This window comes from Rhynchophorus ferrugineus, unplaced genomic scaffold, assembly GCF_030347505.1.
Source record: "Rhynchophorus ferrugineus isolate W39M unplaced genomic scaffold, kcgeb_rfMv2 rfM3, whole genome shotgun sequence".
Lineage (NCBI taxonomy): Eukaryota > Metazoa > Arthropoda > Insecta > Coleoptera > Curculionidae > Rhynchophorus > Rhynchophorus ferrugineus.
Window position 1 is genome coordinate 21546430 of NW_027472582.1, and position 25674 is coordinate 21572103.

The 25674-nt window shown below is 29.3% G+C and overlaps 2 protein-coding genes across 2 annotated transcripts; both read right to left on the reverse strand.

The window, feature by feature from the left end:
* Positions 1 to 47: 47 nt before the first annotated feature.
* Positions 48 to 4601, reverse strand: LOC143192756 (RRP12-like protein). Its single transcript, XM_076398307.1, has 4 exons — positions 4498 to 4601; positions 3047 to 4443; positions 2752 to 2996; positions 48 to 2587 (listed from the first exon to the last, which is right to left on the reverse strand). Exons 2-4 carry the CDS (start codon positions 4409 to 4411, stop codon positions 208 to 210), a joined length of 3990 nt encoding a protein of 1329 aa, XP_076254422.1. The 5' UTR covers positions 4412 to 4443; positions 4498 to 4601; the 3' UTR covers positions 48 to 207.
* Positions 4602 to 5094: 493 nt separating this feature from the next.
* On the reverse strand, positions 5095 to 25452 carry LOC143192761 (arrestin domain-containing protein 3). Its single transcript, XM_076398322.1, has 11 exons — positions 25258 to 25452; positions 21527 to 21689; positions 21399 to 21469; positions 18308 to 18417; positions 18086 to 18254; positions 16357 to 16531; positions 16219 to 16297; positions 15977 to 16100; positions 13612 to 13726; positions 13317 to 13407; positions 5095 to 12020 (listed from the first exon to the last, which is right to left on the reverse strand). Exons 2-11 carry the CDS (start codon positions 21639 to 21641, stop codon positions 11960 to 11962), a joined length of 1110 nt encoding a protein of 369 aa, XP_076254437.1. The 5' UTR covers positions 21642 to 21689; positions 25258 to 25452; the 3' UTR covers positions 5095 to 11959.
* Positions 25453 to 25674: the final 222 nt, after the last annotated feature.

Genomic DNA, 25674 nt, shown 5'->3' on the forward strand with positions numbered 1-25674 from the left:
TGTTAAAATAAAAACTACTTGCTTATAAAATTATTAAAAAACAACAGTTACATAACATAATTTATTTTAACAAACTAAATATTAAACACAAATAATATGTCTATGAATAATGTCTATAACTAATAATTATTATAAGAATATAACACGCATTAATTTAAAAAAAACTAAAAATATATTAAAAAGATATCAATCACAATGAGCCTCTACCTACATAGAAGTCTTTCTATGCTTTTTTGCTTTAGCGCCTTTCAGTGCCCCAGTTTTTGCTCCTTTAACAATACTTTTCAACTGGCCCATACCTTTAGCTTTCTTTCTCTTATTCAGTGAATTTCTTTGCAAAGGCAAGTATGCATATGGATCCAATTTCTTGCCTTTTCTTTTAACATCTCCAGCTGCTTTCTTACTTTTATAGTCACCACCTAATGATGACATTCCACTTTTTACAGAAGAGGCTGAATTAACCGGTCTATGGATACCAATACCACCAGCTTTATATTTAGATGGTGGCTGACTGAATGTACTCATTCCGCTCTTAACCGATCCAGATCTTTTTCTTTTTCTATCGGACAATAACAATGTTTCCACTGCACTTGCGCTTTCGTCTTCTGAATCAGAAGAGTCTGAATTTAAATTAATTTTATCAAATTTTCTTTTATTCTCGTTATCACTGTCGTCATCGTCGTCTTTAATGATAAGTCTACCGTCAGCTGCTGTTTTAAAACCTCTGTTCTTTAATTTATCGGGTTTCTTTTGTGTTTCAATTTGAGCGGAAGCATCACGTGGTTTCGTAGCCGTTATTTTACTTACAACTGTAGGATCGGTAAAATCGACTATATTTTCAGAATCTTCTTCTATCCAAGTGTTAATTTTATTCTTTGACTTAGGTATATTTTGATCAGTCTCCTCTTCAAGATCTGAATCGCTATCAGCAAGTATTTCTTCAACAGTTTTCGGTTTAGATTTAACTGTAAAGTCCTCCTCCATTTCTTCGTCTTTCATTTCCTTTCTTTCCATCTTTGCCTTTTTCTTTCTATCATTCAATTTTCTCAAGTTCTTGATTCTTTTCTGCATAACCTGATCATCTCCTGGAACAAATGGAGTAATATTCTCTGCTCCATATTTTCTAATTAACCTATCAAGAATGTCTCTAACTTTTATTCTGAAATGTCTTTTGCAATCATCAGTCATGCCACAAAGAACCTTTAGAATACTTTCTAATGATGCCTGAACCATTAAAACTGGTAGGGCAGTAAAAAATACTTTTACAAAACTTAAACAAGAATTAACTATTTCTCTGGTTGGAGAAGAAGCTAACACTATAATATTATCCAAAATAAGTTTTATATTTTGTTGGCCTAAAGCTCCTGAAAAATTATGTAAAGTTGATGCTAATGCTAAAATCGTTGAGGACACCATTTGCGGAGTTCCTGCTAATCCAGTAATAAGCATAATGACATATTGATCCAGTTGATCATGATTCATCAATATTTCACCAATTGTATTAAGAAGGGTATATGCTGTCTCTCTGCATTTTTCATTTATATCTTTACAACACATTACAGCTTCAGGAACAGCAGCTCGAATAAGTTTGCTTTCATGGTCCAATTTCGATTGAGATTTAATCAAGTAATTAAGGCACCTCAGACGAGCTCCTTTACTAGATGTAGCAGCTGTATTTAAACTTTTCATCAATAATTTTTGAACGTCCTTCCTATTTGATTTAACAAAATTTTTGCAACCTTCTGAATCACTAGAAACTATCTCTTCTAATAAACGATAAGCTTTTTTCTGTTCCTTATTATTTTTGATATCTGGCAAGTTCTTCACACACTGTTGGTATATAGTGTCAATTCCTTCCATTGACTGATATGGAATTAAAGCTCTTATTAAGTCTAGAATTGATTCTTTTATAAAATGATCTTCGGGTTCATCGCTGGATGTATTTAGGCGTTCAACCGCATTATAAAAAAGCTGAGATTTCAGTTCAGACCTGGAAATTTTTAAATACATTTTAATAGTTTCCAATGAAGCTAATCTTTGACCTTCTTCATCTGTTCCAATGGGTTTGGTGGTATAAACATTGAACAGAATAGGCAGATAATTTTTATCAAATCTAGAAATTTCCAATAAATCCTCTTCATTTTTACTTTCTGTAGCGCTTTGAATTAATTTTCTTAATGACGCCATAACAGACAAACGTAATTCCTTTCTTTCAGAGATTGCTAAACCTAACATTTTTGCTAAACTTTTAAATTCTTCTTTGATATCTGTAGGATTAATACAAAAACATGGTAATAAATTCCATAACTGTAAATATAGTAGTTCACTACTATGGGCTCCAATTCCATCATTTGCTTGTGCTAACTGGACAGATCTTTGTTGACAGTATCTTGCTAGTGGGAAAATACCTTCCCTGAAATATCTTAATGTTGAGCATTTTATGTTTTCCTTTAAAACAGGAAGTAACCAAGAGCGATCAATATTTAAGTCGCCATTTTCTTTTTTCAATGGTATAATATCGAGCACTCTTTCGGGGCCGATTGAACGAATGGCAGCACCAACTGCATATTCTAATTCACTGTTATAACTAAAAATAATAAGAAGAATAAGTAATACATAATAACGAATTATTAATTTTAACTGATATTTCATAAGTAATAAATTAACACGTTTGCAACATAAAACTCTTACGCATTAATTATTAATTTAAAAGAAACGGTGGTAATTTATAGACAGACTATATTGCCTTACCTAAATTTAAATGAATCTCTTAATTCTGCTAATGTCTTTAACGTTTCAACAAACATATCACTGCAATTCATACCAGCCACATCAAACATAATACCAATTATGTGTAAAACTTGGCTCCATACTGCATTATATTGATAGCTCAAACATAAATGTATCACATTAAAACATTTTTCCAATTTTGAGTAGTATTTTAAAATAGACTCTTTTTTTTCTGATGCCGGACCAATGACATCTTTTAACAGTACCTACAAAATAATATGTAGATTATTCCTCCAAACACCATTTTATATTTTACCTCCAAACAATGTGTTGCTGCACTTATTACTTCAGTTTTACCACTTAACCACATCTGTGAGACAGTTATAAATAATTTAGGTAATAAGTTAATAGCCATTGATACATCCACATCACCCAAATGGACATGAGCTTCTTGCATTACTAGTAGCCATGCTAATGTTGGTTGAACATCTGTATTCGCAGGCTGATATTCATAAAGGGCAGTTATTAATTTAGCATTTAGATCACTTGATATTACAGGCTGCTGAGATGTAAATAAAGAATGTATAACTTGTAAACCACAAGAATTTACTATAGGATAATTAAGGGTCATTAAACGTAAAATGGTCTCACAACATTTCTTTATATAAGACTTGCTAAAACTTCGTATAGTCTCTTTTAATAATCCTAAAGTATGTAGAATTGTGGTCTGTCCAGCTTGAATCGAGCTAACTTTCCCAACACCTGACCCCAAACAATTTTCTAAAATTCCTTCACAAAACACGGCACACTTTTCTGCTGGAATATTATGACTTGGATTATTTTTAAAACAGGGTGCTTTTACAATAGCAGCTACAGCTCCTTGGGCAGCCTTTCTCCATTTTGGTTTTGAATGTATACAGAAAGGATTTAATATGGCATTAAATATCTGCTTGGTAGTATCATGTGACCACATAGCAAGTTCTTGTGCTCTTAGAATTGTTGTTAATATCCCTAATGTTGACTTTATAATTACATTATTTTCAGCACTTGAGAAATCCTTTAATATGAGAAGCATTTTTAAAGCAACATCATTAAAATTCTTACACAAAACTGGTTCTGGTACTGTTTTAATACCCATGTTCAATAATGCTAAAACAGCTGTTATCTGTTCTTCATTTTTATCTTCATTATTATACACAGTTTCTAATGTAGTTAGAAGAGAACAATAATATTCAGTAGATGATTCCGTCCCTCCGTTTTGTTTGATAACTTCAGTTATTGCAGCCAAAACAGCAAGCATTTGTTTATGTAGTGCTGAATCTGCATGAAATGTATTCATAAATTTTCCAAATGACATATTGCTGCAATCAGACCATTCTGATGCAAAAGATTTCATTGACTGATATGATGTATATGTTCCATAACTACTTTCTGACTGCCCATCGGAATTTTCAGTTTCCATCTCAGTAGGTTTTTGTGATGTGTTGCTAAAAAGTTGTAGAGCATCATGTCTTTTCAATGTAGCTTCAGTTAACGAGCTGGGTCCTAAATTGTCCTGGAAAAACCTAGATTTTGCTTGATCCCTAAATTTTTTGGTTTCTGGATTTGAACTGGAACTTTGACCCTTCGGCCATCGCTTTCCTTTTGTTTGCCCTTTTAATTTACTCCTAAACCGGCCCATTGCGATTCGAAAATATATAAGTTACCGTAAAGCTAAAACATAATTAATTCAAAAATATATCATATACTACTAATATGTGCACTTACATTTAATCAATAAAACTTTTTATTAATTAAAATTTACAGCAAATGTACCAAATAAACTTAGAGAGAATACTAGAGGTTATGTTCTTATAGCACGTGAGTCAAATATTTTTAGTTTCAAAATATTCTTCTTTTAATAAAATTTGATTTTATAAAATTATGTATGAATATAAAGGAATTTTAGAACATATGAGTGAGTACCACAGAATTTAATAGTAGGGGTGTCGGTCTGCAAGAAAAAATCGATATTTTGATATTTTAAAATCGATATTTGTTCGACACCCCTATTTTTATAGATATTCTACTATATTACACTAGTATATACTACTATATTGACACTATTTCTATTAAATAAGTTTTTTATTAATCATATTTGAGCACCGGTTATTTGAAACACTCTTTGATAAAAAAAACTCTACTCTCTAAAACAGAGCCTTTTAATCGTATAAGCTTATTAAATTAAATTAATTCTATTAATTGAATTAGTTAACGACCTATTATACGAAGCTTTACAAAAATTGCTTTTATAATGAAAAATATATACTAATCTTATAATTTTTAGTACTTTTGTCTCTCGGCTTTAATAAATATAGAATAATGTCTTACACAACCATTTATTAAAACTATATTAAATTGTAACAGTAACAATAAATGATTTTATACTAAATATTGTATTCTTGTTATTCCTACATTGTGTTCAAACCGAGTTTTATAAATATAAATGGTCTATTAACATGAATACATTAAAGAACGTGAATTACTTTACAAAAATAATAAACAACAATATACATTTTTCTGAACTCTGAGTAAATATCACGTGACATGTTTAGAACATAGACCTGTCAAAATAAAGATATTTTGTAAATTTTGTTAAAAACAAATAGACGGTAGGCCTTTAAACCAATAATAAGAGAAACAAAGTTAGTATATAAATATGAAAAATCATGTGATTTTTACACAGTAAAGTAGTGGTTTATTACATATTAAAAAATTATCATCCTCTAAGAACATATATTGTATTGAATATTATTTATAGTATTAAATATCAGCTACTATCAACATATATATAATATGTTATATTAAATAATTTGTTGCACAAATCAACAACTCGCATACTATTAATGGTTATAAAAATTAAATTAATAAGGAGATTTATCATGGCTGTCGATAAACATGTTAGTAGCTGTTAAATTCAACATGCAACTTGTTAAAATAATGTAATAATTTCATTAACAGTTTATAAAAATGTACGAACTTATATTAATTTACAGATATACATTTACAGACTAAAATTATATAGAGATTTTAATCTGATTCTAATACCTCTGAAATTTAATATATGAATTAAATTTGTGCAAATACAATATATATTGTACATCAAATTACGTTATATTCTCAAAATATATTAAATCTGTTTCACATTTGTTACATATTATTAGTGATAATAATACTAATTTGCACCTTATTAATACTTACATTAAATAAAATTTAAAACCCAATACTATATCAGTTGTTTTTTATATTAAATATAAGAAATTGTTAATAGCGGGACAGTATTTGCTACAAAAACTGTATATGTACAACGTCTTTATAAGTATGAATTGATAACTGTTTTTCTTGTTATGAATATTGAGCAAAAAAGTTGTACCATTGAAAATAAAAGTTTTTTTGTGTGTATGTAAAATAATATCTTAAATTAATATTATCACAACAGGGAAGCCTAATTGTTGTTACATTTATTTTGGCATTTTAAATTAGTGGTAAAAATAATGCATTTTCATTGGAAAATACAATTTTCTCAACACGTCCATTATTTAATTATACCCAGTAAGGTTCTGGATATATTACATTGTAACTTAGAAGTTAGATTTCGTATTTTTAAACAATTAATTTATTTTTCAATTTCGATGTAGAGCTGTAGAACTTTTAGGCTAGATCAAAATGAAATCCCGCATAAATTAGTTTTTTATTAGTTATAAATCATGTTACCATCTAATGGAAAATCTAACAAAGGAAATAAACTTTTAAGTTTAACAATGTAACTTGTATTTAGATTTTGTTTATATGAGAAAATGTTAATGGTTAACAACCTACTGGTTTAAATATTCATTATATTTTTAGATCTATTAACATTTACTATAGACTATTTATTAACACTTATTTAAGCATTTAAACTGTTTATCATTTAATTATCTAGTAGTAAACGTTTTTGTGCATTATTTCTATTTACTTTTAATAAAAGGATAAAAAATATTAAAAGTTTGATAAAACGTTATGTATCTAGTTTAAAATGTTTTGTATAAAAAGAATGTATTTCAGTCTACGTTATAAAATAGAAGACTGTGTTCCATTTTGGACTTATTTAATTGCAATTCCTCTACATATATAATTTCTTTAATAACTATTCAAATTTAGGGTAATATTATCAAAATATAATTAAAAGGGATATATCGTTCGGTGGTGTCATAATCTACCGTGCAAATAACAAAAATAAGTACACTCTCATTGCATCATATATGATATTCCTATAATTAATATTTATATATGCACATTTTTAAAGAGCAATGGCAATTGAAATAGAATCGGTTCACGTAAAATTATGCATTTCATTAATAGTACGGGAGCTAGCAACGTAGAGAAAACAAGAATTTCCGGGAAGCCAATCGTATGACATTTAATCTCTTTCACTCTCTCGGTCATCACCCGGTCCATCTGGCTGGCGGTAAGGGTTGCGTTTACCAGTGCGCATCGTATCTGTACAGGTGAAAATAGTGAATATTTTAAATTAATTAAGAATGGATATTTTTTTAAAATGATTTTTGATAGGCTTTACAAAAATATTTAATTTATTGCCAGACATTTTTATGATTGTATATCATAACTTTTTATTTATAATTTTTTTTTCAAATTATCTCAATATGACTGATGTATTTTTATGTGATATTATTTACGTATCAAAATACGTAAAATTAATTTGCCAGACAATAATTTTATTACCAAATCCTTAAAGTACCAAAATACTGTAAACATTTAAAATTAAGTACCAATTTAAAAAGTTTATTAAAAATAATGATATGTTTTTTAATAATGTTAAAGTAATATATTTAATTTTTTTGGAAAAAATAACGAAAAATATCATCTAAAAATATCGATATATATCGATGTTAAGCCTATCAATACCTTAAAAAAATTATCCTTTCTTAATTAATTTAAAAATTGAGTATTTTACATGTACAGGTACGGTGCGCACTAGTAAATGCAATCCTTGGCGCCAGCCAGATGGGCCGGGTGCTGACCGAAAGTGAAAGAGATAATATGTCAAAAGATCAGCTTACCTGAAATTCTCTCTCAAAAACGTCGCTAGCTCTTAGACTATAATATACATTTATGGTATGGATGATACATGTTCCATTTTTGAAATGTTTTGCGTGGTCTAACTAATGCTGGCTCTGAGACCACTTTTTTATTGGTTCTTTTGAATTTCACTACAAAGGAATTTAACTGGCTAATTTCGATAACCCCATTGTTTGTTTCTATGGTTTGTTTATGACGCCATTTTTGTGTGTCTGACATTGAGTACGATCACCATTTTTGTGCCTTAATTATAATCACTATTATTTTATTACAACGTATCTTCGTTCTCAAAAGTGTTGCGTATCCAGTGTATGCGCAGAAATAAAACCAGACGTCGTTTTCATTGGAAGAAACAGCCCAAGTTAGCTAGATTAACATTGTGTGTGTGACTTAGCATTGTTTTGTACCTGGTACGTATACAATTATTTATATAGAGCATTTGTATTCATATATATTGTTAATTACAGGAATACAACAGAACAAAAAGGGGTCCAAATTGGGCGATAGCAAAATTACATTGAAGGTAATTGTAGTTATAATACATAAAAAGTTTTTTAATACCCTTTTACCCTTAAAGTTGTTTATAGAGTGCTATCAATTAAAGATTTAATTATTTTTATGGGGATCATTTACTTGAAACAAATGTATATTGGTTAAGATACTTATAATTAATATTTTGGCTTAAGGCTCTTTAACCGAGATGACTTTTTCAACAAGGATGTTAAAAACTACATTAGTATAAAATAAAATAATACAATCTGTAAACCAACATGATGAGCTTGATTTTATAGACAACATTTTAGTCTTGCGTCTTTTGATCTTATGTAATTTTTATAAATTTTGATACTTTATAATATTTGTATTTATATATAATTCTATTTTAATACATTTTTTTGAAAAATTATATTTGGGTTTTATTTCGAATTTAATTGGCCAGTAGAATGTGACATCGGAGGTTGGTCATATGACACAGATGAAATCCTCAACCAATGTAATGTTTTTTTACAGGTCCCTGTAATAGTAATTTAAACTAACCAATGATATTCAACGAACTGACGTTCTCAGCGCCTTCCTGCTGAGACCACGCAAAACAATTCAGAAATTATTTGTATTAAGTTAACACTCTATATATTACTCTGTGGTCATGTAATAATATCATGTATATTCGGGTAAATTATCATGTATATTCGGGTATTATCGGGTAGTTATCTATGCTAACTATACTATATATAGTCCAGTGTAGTTTTTCATTCTTTCTATAATACTAGTTACTAAAGCTACTAAAAATAAAACACTTATATTGCTTTACAGTTTTCTAGGTTATTTAAAGAATGAGGTTAAGAACGCGATTCTCGAACGAAAATATACTTTAAAAATGCGCATACAAAGTTTGTATAAGCGTATTAATTATATATCTAACAATAATATAAAAGAATTATCAACTAAAATAAATTTATACACCGCTTTCTATAAATATTTTACGCGTTATCAGAACTAACTTTAACTAAAGAAATATTACATTAATTGACGATCTTACTCTTTTCCTATTAACACATAAATAAAAGTGAACGATCATTTTTCAATAAAATGGCACATCATGTTATTCTACAGTTCCGTACCCCCTTTGTAAAATTACTTCATCTATTACTTATAGATGTAATGAATATGTGTTTTGGTTTATAGAAAAAGTTTAAAGACATATAGAGAGGAACATGTATGCGATACACTGAAAGTAATATTTAAAATATAATCTTATTTGTTTATATTACATCTATAGTATAATTACAGAGAAAAGAGAGATTTAACTATATAGGCGATTAAGGAGAAAGGTTTCGCAACATTCAATATCTAGATGTCACTACTTTGAACTTATTACTTTTTTAATCGCTATGATAAGAGTCGCGAAGGCATTTGATTGATCTACTTTATTTATATGGTTACATTGTTGTTTATATTTTGAGCGACATTTTCTGAGTAAAATAAAAAGGCAGAACTGTAATATATTAAGTTAAAGGTACTAATGAAATGCATTAAAGTATTGTTTTTATATATACTTTTCGTTTTATTTAATAAACTTTTTCAGAAATGAAATTGTTGGCAAATTTTATCAAAGAATAATCAAATGCCTTTACAGCAAAATGTTTTCTTTACAGGTTCCTATAAAAGAGATTTATACTGACGACTCAAATTACTTGAATGGGCGATGATAACGCCATCTAGATATTGGACGTAGCAAAACTTTTATACAGAGTCCCTATTTATCTGTCTTTCTATTACTCCATGAGTATAATTTTACGATTTTTGATATCTTTAAGCCAAGGCTGACCAATGTATTACAGACTATAGGAAAATAAACAAGATGTCCTATATGATTGGTTGGTTCTGCGCATACGTATTTCGATAATCTTCACCTATTTGTGTTTATTTGCTAATTCTATAGTTATCTTTGCAGAGGCTTATTAAATGGTTAAAAATGGTTGTGAACATTCGACGAAATTCAGAAAAAACATACTAGTTTTTTATTGGTAATAGAGGAAATTAAAAAATAAATAAATTAGAATATGTTCTAGATGCCACATCAACAAAATTACCAAATTTTATCATTTTCAAAGCATATAAAAGCAGAAAATATAAAATGTGACTAGTTATCTAACACCTTTAGGTAGGGAATGTTACATTTGTACATAAGTTTTAGTGGTTATTAAAAATATGATATATAAGCATGTATATTTGATTATAATATATAAGAATTGAGTGCTGACACTCTTGCAGATAATATAGTATTTTTCACCCGATATTTTTTCGATATTTTTAAGATAAAATTAAAGATAACCTAAAAAATTTATCGAAATATCGATATTTTAAAAAATATATCGAAAACAATATACCGATATTTTTTAAAATTTCTATATATCGAATTATCGATTCACCGGCTGACACCTCTGTTTTACATGTTTGGAGTGCACAAAGTATATAGATGAAATTAGATGAAAAATATAAATTTACAAGAGAAAAAGGTACCCGATATAAGATGTACCTGTAAAAACCAAATGCAAAGGAAATACATTGTTAATAAATAAATATCCATAAATGAATATATCGGTGCAGGTACTTCGATATTGAAATATATCATATTTGACATCACCTTCGTTTTGTTTCTTTCTTTTTCATTAAAGTTTTCATTACCTTACTTAAAAGCTTTAGTATAACGAATAATAGCCAATATTACTGTGGGAGATCATCAATTCCAGTTAAAAGTGAAGATTATAGTTATGAATAATAATAAAAAGACAGAAATATATCATTTGACCACCATTTATCATAATGAAAGTCGGGAAAATTAAAAAAAAATCTAGACGATTTTGTAAGTAGAACATTGTATATTCTATTTATAATAAAAATACATAATCGTGTCCAGTAATAATCTTGAAATTCAGTACGAGTTTAGAGTTTCAAAAAATAATCAAAATCAGATTAATTATATGCTATTATTGATATTTTATTATCATAGTTGAAAATTTGGTTGGTCGGCCTTGGATAAAGGAATATAAAAATAAATATGTTATTAGAAGTTTGAATAAAATATCGCTGTTTTGCAAAGCTATATAATGCTACTATTTATAAAACAAAACAATTTGAAAACGAAGAATTTCAAGGAAGCTTTACTTTATGTCATATACAGGTTGAAGTTATAAACTCGTTAGAAGTTGGTCACGGAATAGTTATCCACACAAAAGACGCGAATTAATTTGCATTTGTTGCAATAATTTTCACACAAAGGCCGTCAGAATATATTCATTCTCCCAATATTAAAAAAATGGCAACACCTTTGGCACTGTTAGTTTCCTTTATCTAGATATGTTTCTTACTTCTTACTTTAAACGTATGTCTTCAGTGTATTAAATTAAATAATATGAAATTAATAATAACAATAAGCGTCCAAAAACTATAATAATAATTATATAATCTATCAGAAGCAATCGATTTTAACTAACGGAAAAAAATTAATCTGCGAATTTATATTACTCAGTCTTGGATAAGTTACATAGAGATGTATAAAATAAAATTGAGGTGGGTTACCCTGTTTATCTTAGTTATTGCCTTGAGTTTCTCATTTTTCTTCTGACTTGTCCACGGTGACGTAAACTGGCTTATATAATACGATGGGTTCCCTGAAATCATAATTTCTAATAATATGATACACATATTATTAAAGTTTAGGTACGGTATTTAATAAAAAATGTTATAAAATGCAAAGACTTGGCAAAACTATTTTGTTATCTTTATGAATATATATAATTGTTTTATTTACTTTTTTTTGAAAATGACTAAAAAGTATTCAGAAGTCGAATGATAACCATGAAAATATAATTAACTACTATGAATTTTAGTATTGATCAAATTGATATATTATATGAAAAATTCATTAATTTTAAAAACTCTAGAAGTCTTCGATGTAGGCTAATATACAATCAAATAAGAGATAAAGAAGCATATAAATAATATATCCAATAAAACAGCCATTGCACGTCATCAAAAGTTATGATGTCAGCACGTCGCAATGTTGTCACAGAAAAGGGGACATTTGATTTACAAGGTTTGCCGGTTTATAACCTCTAATTATAATAACTAACGGTTTCAAGAATTTCGTAAACATATGACAACAGGGTTGATCAGTACCAACATAAATCGAATTTTATAGATTGACTCGGTTAAGCATCAGAGAGCATTATCTCTTTAACTGGAGTAAAATGAAATGAAAAATACTCTCTAAGTGTAAAACGAATTTTATATTTTTACAAATTGCATTTGGCAGTATATTAGAAGTCTTCTATGACGTGCATTGGCTGTTTTATTGGAAGAACTATATAAGTAGTTTTATAAACCCTATAAGAAAAACACGATATTAAGTTTTGAAATGCATTTATATATTTTTTGGGTTTTTATTAACATTTCAATCAAAATGGTTTTTGTAACTAAATCTGAGGAATAAAGTGGGCGTTGCAACAATTTGTATTTTATTACATACAAGTTTTACGATATATTTATTGAGTTAATGAGCTTTCTAAAATTTGTTTTTTACAAATCTTCGGCCAAAATACAGCTATCTAATGTTTTACTTTATTTTTCGCGGTAAATCATCAAATTAATAATTTAATTTTTAACAAGGGGTTAAAACTGATAATTTTTATTTCTTTTTTAGATCCTGAAATGTCATTATTTGTATATTAAAAATAATTCAAGAGCTGATTTTTGATCAAATAGCAATTACTTTGCAGCATATAATTTATGTTGAAGAATCCTATGCGAGTGCATTCACCAGTGTTTGTGGGAAAAAATTAAATTAGGAAAAAATAAGAGCAACGATATTCAAACAGCTCTAATTTGATCGCAAATAAAATAAATTTTTCATAAAATGATTTTTTAATTAAAATAGTATTTCAATAAAATACATCTGTATTAATTACCTTAAATAGTGTTCGTTTCCATCATATACTTGTCCAAGTAGAAAATCCGGCGCCAAGTATTGTCCACCTTCTACATGTGAACAGGCATGTTCTAATGAAAATTAAATAAAAAAGTGAATACAACACTTTTAACATTTCTTAATTTACTTTTTAAATAAAAATATTGAGCTAGTAATTAAAGTATAAGATTTCGATGTGTTTTGTTTAGATTTTGTTAGAAAAATAATATATACCGAGTATATTTATTTATTAATAAACTAGAATTAAAGATGAACAATTAAGTACTGCCGCTTACCGTATTTAATAACCGGGTGTTTATCGCTATTCGGTATTCGGAAAGGTACCGTCCCAATTGTTAAAGGCAAACTTACTGTAACTAGATCTGGTTCTTTCAATGTATCCAAACTAACCTAGAAAGAAGCCATATTATTTTCGAGATAATGTCGTCCAAAACAGGAAATGTGTGATAACAAAAAAAGGAAGTACAGAAATTCAAATAAACTAATCAAATGCTTCCATGTCTCACAGCATATTAATTGATAACGACACGAAAAGGTGATAAAGTCACCCATAATGTTAAATCTCTACTCTATAACCTATTCAAAGTTTTTTTGTTCATACGTCATCAAGATGTTTAATGTGTTGCCTGCCGTAAAGTGTAAATTCGTTTTAGAATCAGACAATATTTTCCTTCTCATTTTATTTTAGTTAAAAGAGACACAATGTTGTCTGATTAGTTCGAACATGTAAACGAAAGAGCCTGTGAAAAGTCGTCCGGTTGTCAGACGTATGCAAAATTGTTAGAGCAATAGTGATAAGAAGTTGGAACTCTAACCCATAAACTATTGTGACTGTATAATTAACTGTAGTTTTTAGATGTACTATAATGTTAAAATAAATTATATTTGATAGCATCTTTGTTCAATTATTTTGTTTAGATTAGTATTTTGTTGTATGTTAAAGCCAAAATGAACTAAAACTCAGGGTTGATGCGGCAACATTGCGTTGTTGAGACATCACAAATTCAGATGACGTATGCAAAATAACTTTAAATAGTCTATATATACGTTTAATAAAACAGTAAACACACGTCGTCTAAATTGATGATGACGAAACGACGCAATGTTGCCGCATCAACTCTGAGTTTTAGTTCATTTTAGTTTTGACATAACAAAATTTTAATCAACTACGGAGGCGTAATATTTAAAATCAAAATTGCAGAGCTCTACCGCAAAATGCCTGCAGGCAATTTTGAATCGGAAGGAAAATCCCTAAATTTTACATATTACAAGATTATTACATGTTTACCAAGTTATTCAGATTTTCGAAATCAGCTTCTGAATTGATTTTATGCCTGGCGGGCACAAAACAGCTAAGAAATTTTTTTTTGCTTAAGGACCGATAGTAATGGATATATAATTTAGGTGAGAAATATGGAAAAAAGATAAAGACTATATGAATACATAAATAAAGTAATGAAAATATGCAACAGTTAAAAGGAAACTAACTACATAATTTGCATAGAGATAACATCTAGGACAAATGGAATAAATTATGAATTATTAACAGTACATTTGTAAACATTTTAAAGCATTGATAAATATTAAGAGGTTTAACGATTAATGTAATAAGATATGTGACTATATGACATTTTATTGATTGATCTTTGTATCGATTGTTTTGATTATTTATTTTATAAACCTAAAAGATTTTATAGACGTAGAAAAATCAATAGTTAATTTAATGATTATAAATAAATTTCTTTAATATACAGTTCTAAATTATAAAAAATAAATTACTTAATCGTGTTGGTTATAGTTTTAATATACACGCTACTATCAAATATCAATTTCAAAATTATTTTATACTTATGCTTATAACATAAAAGCAAAGAAACATCTTGTATACCTATGGTCTATTCAAAGCTTTTTTGTACATACGTCATCAAGATGTTTAATGTACTGCCTGTCGCAATTTGTAAAAGGTTATAACTCTAACCTATAAACTGTTGTGGCTGTATAATTAATTTTTTTTGTTGTATGTCAAAGCCAAACTGAACTAAAATTCAGAGTTGATGCGGCAACATTGAGACGTTTTGATGTCACAAAATCAAATAACGTATGCACAAAATAACTTTGAACAGACTATATGTTTGGTCCTCTGAAGTTGTTACAGTTCCGAAATTAACTTTACTTATAGCACTTTGTTATAATGTTCAGTGGTTTAGTAATGTAAAATTGTTACTGTTAATTATTGAAACTTAATAAAAATTAAGAAGTATATATGGAAATAGTTTATTAATTAAATTTAATTAACTACCATTTAGAAAGGTGAGTGTTATTGCTTGAGAGTTACTTTAATATGCAGACATTCATTACATAACAGATATTAGACATTATATTTATGATTTTATAGACAGTATTGTGAGAACAAATTTTAGTAATATATTAATTTTAAACTATTCCCTTTGCTCTGTTATGAGAGAAAGGTGATTAACTTAATAAATTGTGGTCGAATTTCGACTACAGGGTGATTACTAGTTATAGATACTAGATACTAGATATATATATATATATATATATATATATATATATATATATATATATATATATATATATATATATATATATATATATATATATATATATATATATACTTACCGTTAATATATAATAGATTTGTATCAAACGACATATTCCTAATACAGTCGTAGGAACTGGAGGAATTACTAACACATTTCCACTGTCCCATTTAATTCTTTTATGGGCTTTAACAGGATTCCCCCTACAATAAGATACAAATAAAACGTAATCTAAACAAATATAACATATCACAATTATATTTTATTGAATATATTATTATTGAATAATTTATATAACTCAGCAAATAATCGACTACAAACCTATATTCGAAAACGACTTGCTTTTGGTCCTTCGAAGCACCCAGTACACCCCTATCGATAAAATATTCACAAATTTGTTCTAACCTAAAAATTTAATGTAAATGTTAAAGGTACAAAGTATATATTAAGCTTAATGACCTAACCTAACTCTTAATTTGACTTCCTCTTCGCCTTGATTGTCAATCGTGGCTTTTAATTTGATACTCTCCTTGCACACGTACGCGGATCTCTCTAAAACGCAACGAAGAGAAACCGTACCCTTTTTGCAACACCAACAACATGTTGATCTCTTGTTTTCGAGCACCGATGGTTTCTAAAAATGTAAATTGTTCTAATAAATATTATCTATATATATAGGGTTTTAATTAAATAAAGCGACTCAATGATGGTAGAGATCAAGTCATAAAACGTTATTCAGAGTTATGTGGGACAAGTATACGCAATTTTTAGTAAAATGGTTCAAAAATAAAAGTTTAGTTGATTGCAAAAAAAGAACGTTTATTATAATGTAATAAACCTTTGAAACAATCATCTACCATAGTACTTCCAATAAAACAACCAGCACAAAACAATCACAGATGACGTCGAATATACCATATCAAATATAGTTTGTAAAAATGAAAAATTCGTTTTAAACTCCGAGCGGATTTTTCTCTTTAATTTTACCATAGTTAAAATGAGAGAGAACGCTGTCTGATGACATTGTTGTCAAATGCCTACAAAATTCTTCAAAACATTTGTGATCATAATTAGAAATTACAAACCGGCAAACGTTCCGTAAACCGAAATTTTAAGTTAACGTGGCAATATTGCGACGTGCCGACGTCATATATTTTGAAGACGTACACTGACTGTATCGTCTTTTTTAATGTATCTTATCGACAAGACATTGAATATCCACTACTCTTCTTCCATCTTTCAGGCAATTTACGCATTCCATCTTGAAAAAACGATGTATCTTTTGAGGCTACCCATATTCCAGTTTTTAGTATCTTCACAAGAAGTGAAGAGCTGCTTAGAGAGATCACGAACAAGTAGTAATCAGAAGGGGCAAAGTCTGGCGAAAACGGCGGGTGCGGTAGCAATTCCCATAGTAATGTTTCCAAGTGTGTTTTCACCGGTTTTGGAACATGTGGTCGAGAAGTGTCCTGCTGAAGAGTAATATTGTTGTGTTTTTGCTCGTATTCCGGCAGTTTTTCGCACAGTGCTCAACTCAAACACATCTATTGCAGTCGATAGCGATCCCATTGATAGTTTTATTAGGTTTTAGCAGCTTATATTATAACACATCAACCTGATCGCACCATTAATTTGGAGCCATGGATATTCGGCTTTGTCGCTGATGTTGATGCGTGACCAGATGGTTCTCATGATTTTATTCATTTTGGATCATCGTCATGCATCCATTTTTTCTCACCAGTAACCATCCGATGTAAAAAACCTTTTTCCGTTTTTAATGTTGAAGCAGCTTTTCATAACTGATGACCAAACCCATTTCAATATTTTATCCAAGCTTTTGGATAATTTCCATGTTCTTCAAGCTAACAGAAATGGTTTCTTGCGTTATTCCCAACAATTCTGCATATTCTTCTTATTTTTTTCATGGATTATCATCGAGTAATTTTTTCAAATTCCCGCCTTCATGTTTGTGGTTGTTCAGAGTGCTCTTTGTCTTTGGTATTAAAATCACCAATTTTAAAATATCGACACCAGTTGAAATAGATGGAGCATGGTTGCCATAAGTTTCACACAGCATTCGATCACCTTCAGTTACTTTTTTCTTTAAATTGATATTTATAGACCTAATAATATTTAACTTTAATAAATATAACATAATAATATAAAAATATAATTTTATTACACTTACTAAATAATGTTCATCCATACAATCTATATGTGGTCCAATTACTGTAAAATATTTCATTCCTTGAGGGGGACTAGCATAAGGTATATCTATAGTAACTTTAAAATAGTATCGTATCTGTCCGGGTCTACTTTCAAAAGAACATGGAAGATTTGATTCAGGAAGAGAAAATCTGAAAAATGACTTAATATTATAGAATAAAGTGTACATCATAATGTATTTTACTTGAATGGAAATTTATGTACACCTCTTGGTAAAATTGGTATAGTAGATTCTAGATTTTTTTCGCCCCATATTGTTTGTCGCTGATCAACAAAATATTGGTCTTCTTTAACCTAACGGATTATTTAAAATTAATATCTTAATATATATATATATATATATATATATATATATATATATATATATATATATATATATATATAATAAAATAATATATATTAAAATACAGACAATATATATGAAGGACACTGGATAAAACATATTTTATCAGAAAGACAATTTTTTAAAATTAATTACATCTTATATTAGATATGGTTAGTACAATTTTAATTTATTTAGTTTATTTTAATTTTAGAATAACACTTATACACTATACAAATTTATGTGGTTTGGTTCGTTTCAATCTTTAATTTCCTGCGCATCGTCTAATAATTGTATTCTTTCCATATTGCTGCGATTTAGTAACCTATATATAAACTATATTTCATATTTTGAAATGGAATATTGAATAATTTTGTAAATCCCTTTGATTCTGAAGTCATTATGCAGCTCTTCGTTGGTTATTAGCGATAAGCAATGATAATTAAACGTTGAACTTTATTTTGACAGCATTAGCTTACTAGTTGCCACCAATTAACTTAACTCCAACTATTAAGTAACCCAATATTTACACCCCATAGGCCCAAATTGGTTTTATGATATTAGAGATAACAGGTCAATTGAGCAGTCCCCGGCCTAATATAGTGAAACACATTTTTTTGGTTTTTTTTTATTCAGTATAATTCCCTTCAAGGATGATACTGATTATAGTAACTCTCCAACTTTTCGATACCATTTTTGTATTACGATTTATCCTTTGCTTTAAAATAGGTCCCAGTTTCGGCGATCACCTCTTCATTCGACGAAAGTTTCTTTCCAACGAGCATTCTTTTGAGATCTGAGAACAAGAAATAGTCGCTAGGGGCCAGATCTGGAGAATACAGTGGATGAGGAAGCAATTCGAAGCCCAATTTATGGAATTATGCCATCGTTTTCACTGACTTGTGAAACGGTGCATTGTGGTGAAGCAGCAGTTTCTTTTTCTTGAAATGCGGCAGTTTTTCGGCGATTTCGCCCTTCAAACGGCCCATTAACACTATGTAATAGTCGCTGTTGATGGTCCTTCCTTTTTCAAGGTAGTTAATGAAAATTATTCCATGCGCATCCCAAAATACAGACGCCATAACCTTGCCAGCCGACTGTTGCGTTTTCCCACGTTTTGGAGCGGGTTCATCATGTGCAGTCCACTGGGATGACTGTCGATTGGACTGCGGAGTGAATGATGGAGCCATGTTTCATCCATTGTTACATATTGTCGCAAAAACTCGAGTTTATTACGCTTGATCATCTTCAAACACTGCTTCGAATCATCAACTCGTCGTTGTTTTTGGTCAAAAGTGGGCTTGCGCGGCACCCACTTTAAACAGAGCTTTCTCATAACCAGATATTCGTGAATGATATGATGATATAACAAGTTCAGTTGATATCTTTAGAGTGTCTGCTGTTTCATTCAATTCCAATTTACGGTCATTCAAAATCATTTTGTAGATTTTTTTAATGTTTTCGTCGGTAATAACCTCTTCTGGTCGTCCACTGCGTTCACCGTCTTCGGTGTTCATTTCACCACATCTAAACTTAGCATACCAAAACTTGATGGTTGATTTTCCTAGGGAAATGTCCGGAAACTCGGCATCAAGCCAAAATTTTTAAGCCAACTTAAAAAGCAATATTATATCAATATGCGAAATTCTCTTTTATCCATTTTTTCCACAATAACAAAAGTTGCTTTATTCAAAATGCTATAAAACATAAACTAATCATCCGACAGCTGTCAAATTTATACACGCATCTTTTGAAGGTTAGGGATAACTAAAAAACATATGGATTTAATTCTAGTAGCGCTATCTATCTGTCAGGCCGGGGAATTTTCAATTGACCTGTTATAACTTTTGCTACGATAACTATGTCATTGGCAAATGTTTCAAATACTATTGGCTTCTATTGTTAGAATACAAGCTGCGTAGAGCAGATATAGAAGTGGTACTAAGACACTAACCAGGGAAAGTGCAGTCGAAATAGGTTTAAGTGTTGAGAATGCACCTTCATACGAGACTAAATTTTCTTTCTACAAGATACGACTCGAGCAGTTGACAATAGTTCGGCGAGTTAGAGTAAATACTACTCTATGCCCTATGCATACTAATTTCTACTTTATTAAATTTTGTCTTCGAAACTGGAAGACCATCATTATAGGACTATGTAAAATAGGAACTTCTTTAAGGTGTCATTAGTATAGATGATGTTCAAGATAAATTGTAATATTCCCTGTGAAAAAATCAACAATCTTGGGCCAATTGACTGACTTACATATTGACAGAAAATCTGTTTATTTTCTGTCAATATCAACAGGTTGGTATATATCTCGGTTAGTTAAATTGACAGGGGCATTACTTCTATTTAGTCTCACTAATGAGTTGCTTCTAGCTTATATAACCTATATTTTTGTCACACTTCAAATATAAGTATTTGCGAATGATGCGAATATGAATTCACTGTCCAATTGATAGTTCAAAAAATATAAAAATGTCATATCGAATGCTTTTCCTCTGTGACCTTCATATTAGTATTAATATGTATTGCATTAGAATACTAGTTCTTAAAACAGTTCATTAGTTTTTTATGTTTTAAATTTGGTAATTTTTAGAACTGTTTTATAGATAGTATAATTAGATTTACAATATACATGGTAAGATTTTTGGATAAAATATATCAGTATAAGGCTTGCCTTTGCACTAGTAATTGTATTTTATTTTATATATTATATTTTTTGTTTTATTTTTGTTTATATGGAATATAAAATCGTGTCAAACTAAAACATTATAATATCAAATAATAAATATTATTCATTTTATTAAATTATTAAATACATCAAAATTGTTTAACGCTAATTTTCGATCAATAATAATGAATTATACATTTAAGTAGTTTATTTTAAGGTTTACTGTCCCTGTTTAAAAATATATCATTATAAAATTTGTTCTTAAAAAGTACTTACGGTTCGCCGATCCCCAGAAAATAAGACTTTCCATTCAGCATGGGCTTTACCTCTTAAAATAACTCTTATAGCTGTAATCAAAACAAAGTTTAAGCTAAGTTAAATTTGAAAGTCTAAGAAGTACTTACTTCTCAATTTGAAGTTCTCTATTGTGTCCAAAACAACGTTACCACATATACTTTCACCAGCGTAGTAATATTCCTTTTCTAATTGTATATCAAATTCTCTAATATAATCCATCATTATTAGCTAAAACTTCTGGCGTTTTTAGTACATTGATATCGGAAGTATCTGTGAATAGAACAATCAGTTTTTACTCTGCCTAAATTGATGTATTAAAACTTGCTTTTTTAGTAGTATTTGATTTCATTAGTTTTAATATACATTCATAATACCACATACTATGATACACAATTTAGATTTTTATTATATATCTTATTCCACACATTTATGAGGTTCAAATTAATTGCCATTCATAATAATGTATTTAATAATTCTCTAAAACATGTCTTTTTTTTGTAAATACGAGATGTAATCAAAAAATAACAGGAAATTTGAAAATTCGTCTTGTTGTGAAGTGTGTATAATAATTATTTATAGATCTACTTTCTTTTGCTAACTGATATAAGAACAACACGTGCGCTTTTGTTCATATTATAAATAATAATCAGAGAATGTGTCAGTACGACATAAGATTTTGTCTGAAAAAGTTTGCCGGCTTAGTTGGCGCAGTGGTTAAGGCGACAGGATGGTCCTCATGCTGTTGCGATAGTGCCAAGTTCAAATCATGCTGGGACATGGATACAAATTTATGTTTGTGATTGCTTATTCGGAAAGAATGTAAAATCCAACAAGGAAAATCATTCCAGTCACGTTAGTAATCAGGCTGGGTAAGGTCGGGTGTCTTCTGGGGTAACCTCTAAGTAGGATACTCGCCAGTCCGTAGGTTTAATGTCGAAGTTCGGAGCCCATGTTAAGCTGTAGGTCCAGTCCAAATAAACACTAGTTGGTAAAAAGGAGACTTTAAAATATAACAAAAAATAAACAAGAGTTTACGGATGATATAAGCATTTTCAAAATAGGCCAGATGAAAGGGTTGAAAATAATTATCCTACGTGTTGATGATGTTCACATATCAATTAACTGTTGTAATGCAATGAAATGTTTAATGCATCTGTTCACAATTCATTACTCGTTCCCAAATTTTAGTGAAAAATAATACTGACTCGATGTGACATTTTCTGTTTTCAATTTGTTTTAAATCTTGTTTTGTAAGTATTGATGACCCGCTGAAGGAGCTTGAGACTATCCTCAAAAAAAGTGTTTTGTGGATAACGTAATCTAGAATATACAAACTACTTTAAGGGATATTAAAGGGTATATTACGAGATTATGGGAGTTTCTCGTACTCTAAATTAATTACATATTCATATAATAGATATATTATTATTATAATTAGATATATTCTATTTATATTATATCTTTGAAATACACAAATAATTTACAAGAACTGGGTAGAGGAGCGCTTACTAGGCGTCCCTATGTGTAGACTATTGTTATATTTCATTCAATATCTAATATCCAGCCAATACCTAATGTCATTAAATTTGGAGAAGTGAGATTGCTATGGACCATGATACACAGAATAACAGATCAAAAGAAGAAAGGTCTTATTACACGAACGATGTGCAATAATTTCTTCCAGATGTACTAAGAATTTTTCATAAAAAGAAATAGACAAAAATTTATATTTGCAAAACATTATTTTTAAATAAATTTGTTAGAGCTATCGTCTAATCTATAGATCTGATCTGTGTAGTGGTTTTCGGAAAGCTTGTTCATTATTCCTCTACAGTAAGAAGAAGAACTGGGAAGAAACAGAAAGCCGACAGAAGGAGGAAGTTGAAACAATTGGTACTTTAATTCTTATTATTTTTTTATAGATAATCTAAATAGATAACTAAGAGGACCCATCGGCCCTATCTCAGTCTCTGATGAAATAATGTTTATACATGTCACTGCTGTATTTTTTATTATATGCACCTCACTATACAACACTACACAAGATCAGATGGTTTGATTCTTTTGAGTCTGTTTCCTGTTCTGGTGGTATCCAAAAGCTGCAATATTTCAATATTCTCATGAGAATGAAGTCTTTCCTTGTGTCCCCTTGCAATTCTCTTGATTTCTTGACTGACTGTGGGTATTTGAAGGTCTCGATGTAGGTAATCAGACCTATAGTATTTGGGTGCCCCCACAATATCTCTCAGGACTTTGTTCTGAAAAATTTGCATTTTATTTATGTTACTCTTTGCAGAACATCCCCATAATTGAACCCCGTATGTCCATATTGGTTTTGGTATTTGCTTATATAATAGCAATTTATTATGTATTAATAATTGCGATTTTCTTCCAATTAGCCAGTACATTTTCCTATATTTCAATTCCAGTTCTTTTCTTTTCTTCATTATATGTTCCTTCCAGCGAAGTTTTGCATCTAAATTCATTCCGAGATATTTAGCGTTGTTGCTATATAGAATGATATTATTATTTAATGTTATTGGTGCTTGTACGGTCTGTTTTTTTAGGTGAACTGAACATGTACAGATTTACTTTCATTAAGAATTTTCCAAGCTTGTGTCCAATTATTTATATTGTCACTTGCCCGTTGTAATTTTTGTGAGGTTTAAATTTGTTTTGTTTAGATTTTTCATTACATTTTATCCCAGTTAAAAAGAAATAGAATGTTGTTTGATATATCGGAACATGTAACCGAATCAGTGACAATCATTGTATTGTTTTATCTGAAGAACCACAGTTTAAAAGCGCACAAAACTTAATATAACAATTGTTAAAATTAGTCACTATCGTTGAGATAATCTAATTTATCAGATTTTTTAACCTCTGTGAGCAAGTGATGCAGTAAATTGTTAGAAAAGTATTTTTTACGAATTTACAATTATAATATTAATATCAGTTTATTATTTGGCAATATACTAAAATTAAATTACAAAAATTAATTTGGTATCCCAAATCATGTTCTTGTCCGATATCTGAACCTGATTTGGAATAGAATATCCAAGTACATTTAATCCTATCACCTCCTTTTAATTTAGGATAGTGATAGACCCAATTTAGATAGAGGTGAGACGAGGCACAAAAGCACTTAGCACACGAATATTTCTTTGCTCCATTGTTATCTAATACAGCATCTACTGTATTTTTCTATTTTATTTTTTAAGATATCAGTAAGAGAGCATAAGTTTCGACTGCGACTGTGGGGATGTAAGCCATAATAATTTTCCATTATTTTAAACGTTACAGAGGATTTATCTTTTTTATATTCAATTCTATTGTTAATGACTAAATTAAATTGCATCCCAAAAATATATAAATATAAACTAAACGAAGCACAAATTGTCTTTACAACTTAAAATCTGATATAAAATGTTTGAAATGACGAACGTCTTGTGAATATAAACTAAATCAAAATTACTTTATTTTCAACGTAATGTTGTCTACTACATATAATATTAACAAACCAAAAAACTAGCATTCCACTCCAGTTCAATGATAAATTTAAATAATTACTTATGTTATTATGTTACAGAATGCTGTTAATAACTTATGTAAAATAATATTATTTTTGTAGTCTAATAAACTGCATTCCTATACTAATATTATAACGTGATTTAATTATTAATACTACTTATAAATAATTTAATTAACAGATATATTTAATGAAACTTAACAAAGACCACATTTTTATGAATAACATTCGTATTTTCAGTTGTTCTTGTGAACGGTAAACTAACAATATATAACGATATATTTGTAAACACTGGTGTCCGATGCTTACCAGTTCGTGTGTGTAAAGCACAAGTCACCAGACCCACCAATAATTTTTGACACAAACACAATCACGGACAAATAGAATGAAAACGTTCTCGAGAAGTTCCTGTGCGGATGTAGAGGAAATTTAATCGGCCGTCGTTTTTTTGACGTTTTGTGCGAGAATCAGACGATCTCTTAATTGAAATATTTCGTTTGTCAGCTGTTTTCCTCTTTATTGATTGACGGAGAAACGCATGCCCGCATTTGATTGGTTATTTACTTTGATTTGGGCTTTCCAAACAAATACGATTTTGGTGATAATTTAATAAGCACTTAGTAGCTATATACAGGGTATTTCATAGTCAATTCATTTATTATATGCAACATTGAAATATTATTTTGTTTGTGTCTTATTGTAAAGTTTAGTGTGAACTTTACTATT

Bases quoted from the DNA above. Each gene is read 5' to 3' on its own strand.
- LOC143192756 (XM_076398307.1), bottom strand. From the start codon at position 4,411: ATGGGCCGGTTTAGGAGTAAATTAAAAGGGCAAACAAAAGGAAAGCGA. The intron at 2,997-3,046 runs GTAAAATATAAA...ATTATTTTGTAG, and splicing joins CAGCAACACATTGTTTGGAG to GTACTGTTAAAAGATGTCAT. The intron at 2,588-2,751 runs GTAAGGCAATAT...TATTATTTTTAG, and splicing joins AGAGATTCATTTAAATTTAG to TTATAACAGTGAATTAGAAT.
- LOC143192761 (XM_076398322.1), bottom strand. From the start codon at position 21,641: ATGATGGATTATATTAGAGAATTTGATATACAATTAGAAAAGGAATAT. The intron at 16,532-18,085 runs GTAAGTGTAATA...TTACATTTTTAG, and splicing joins GTATGGATGAACATTATTTA to AAACCATCGGTGCTCGAAAA. The intron at 13,727-15,976 runs GTAAGTATATAT...GCTTCTTTCTAG, and splicing joins AAATCTATTATATATTAACG to GTTAGTTTGGATACATTGAA.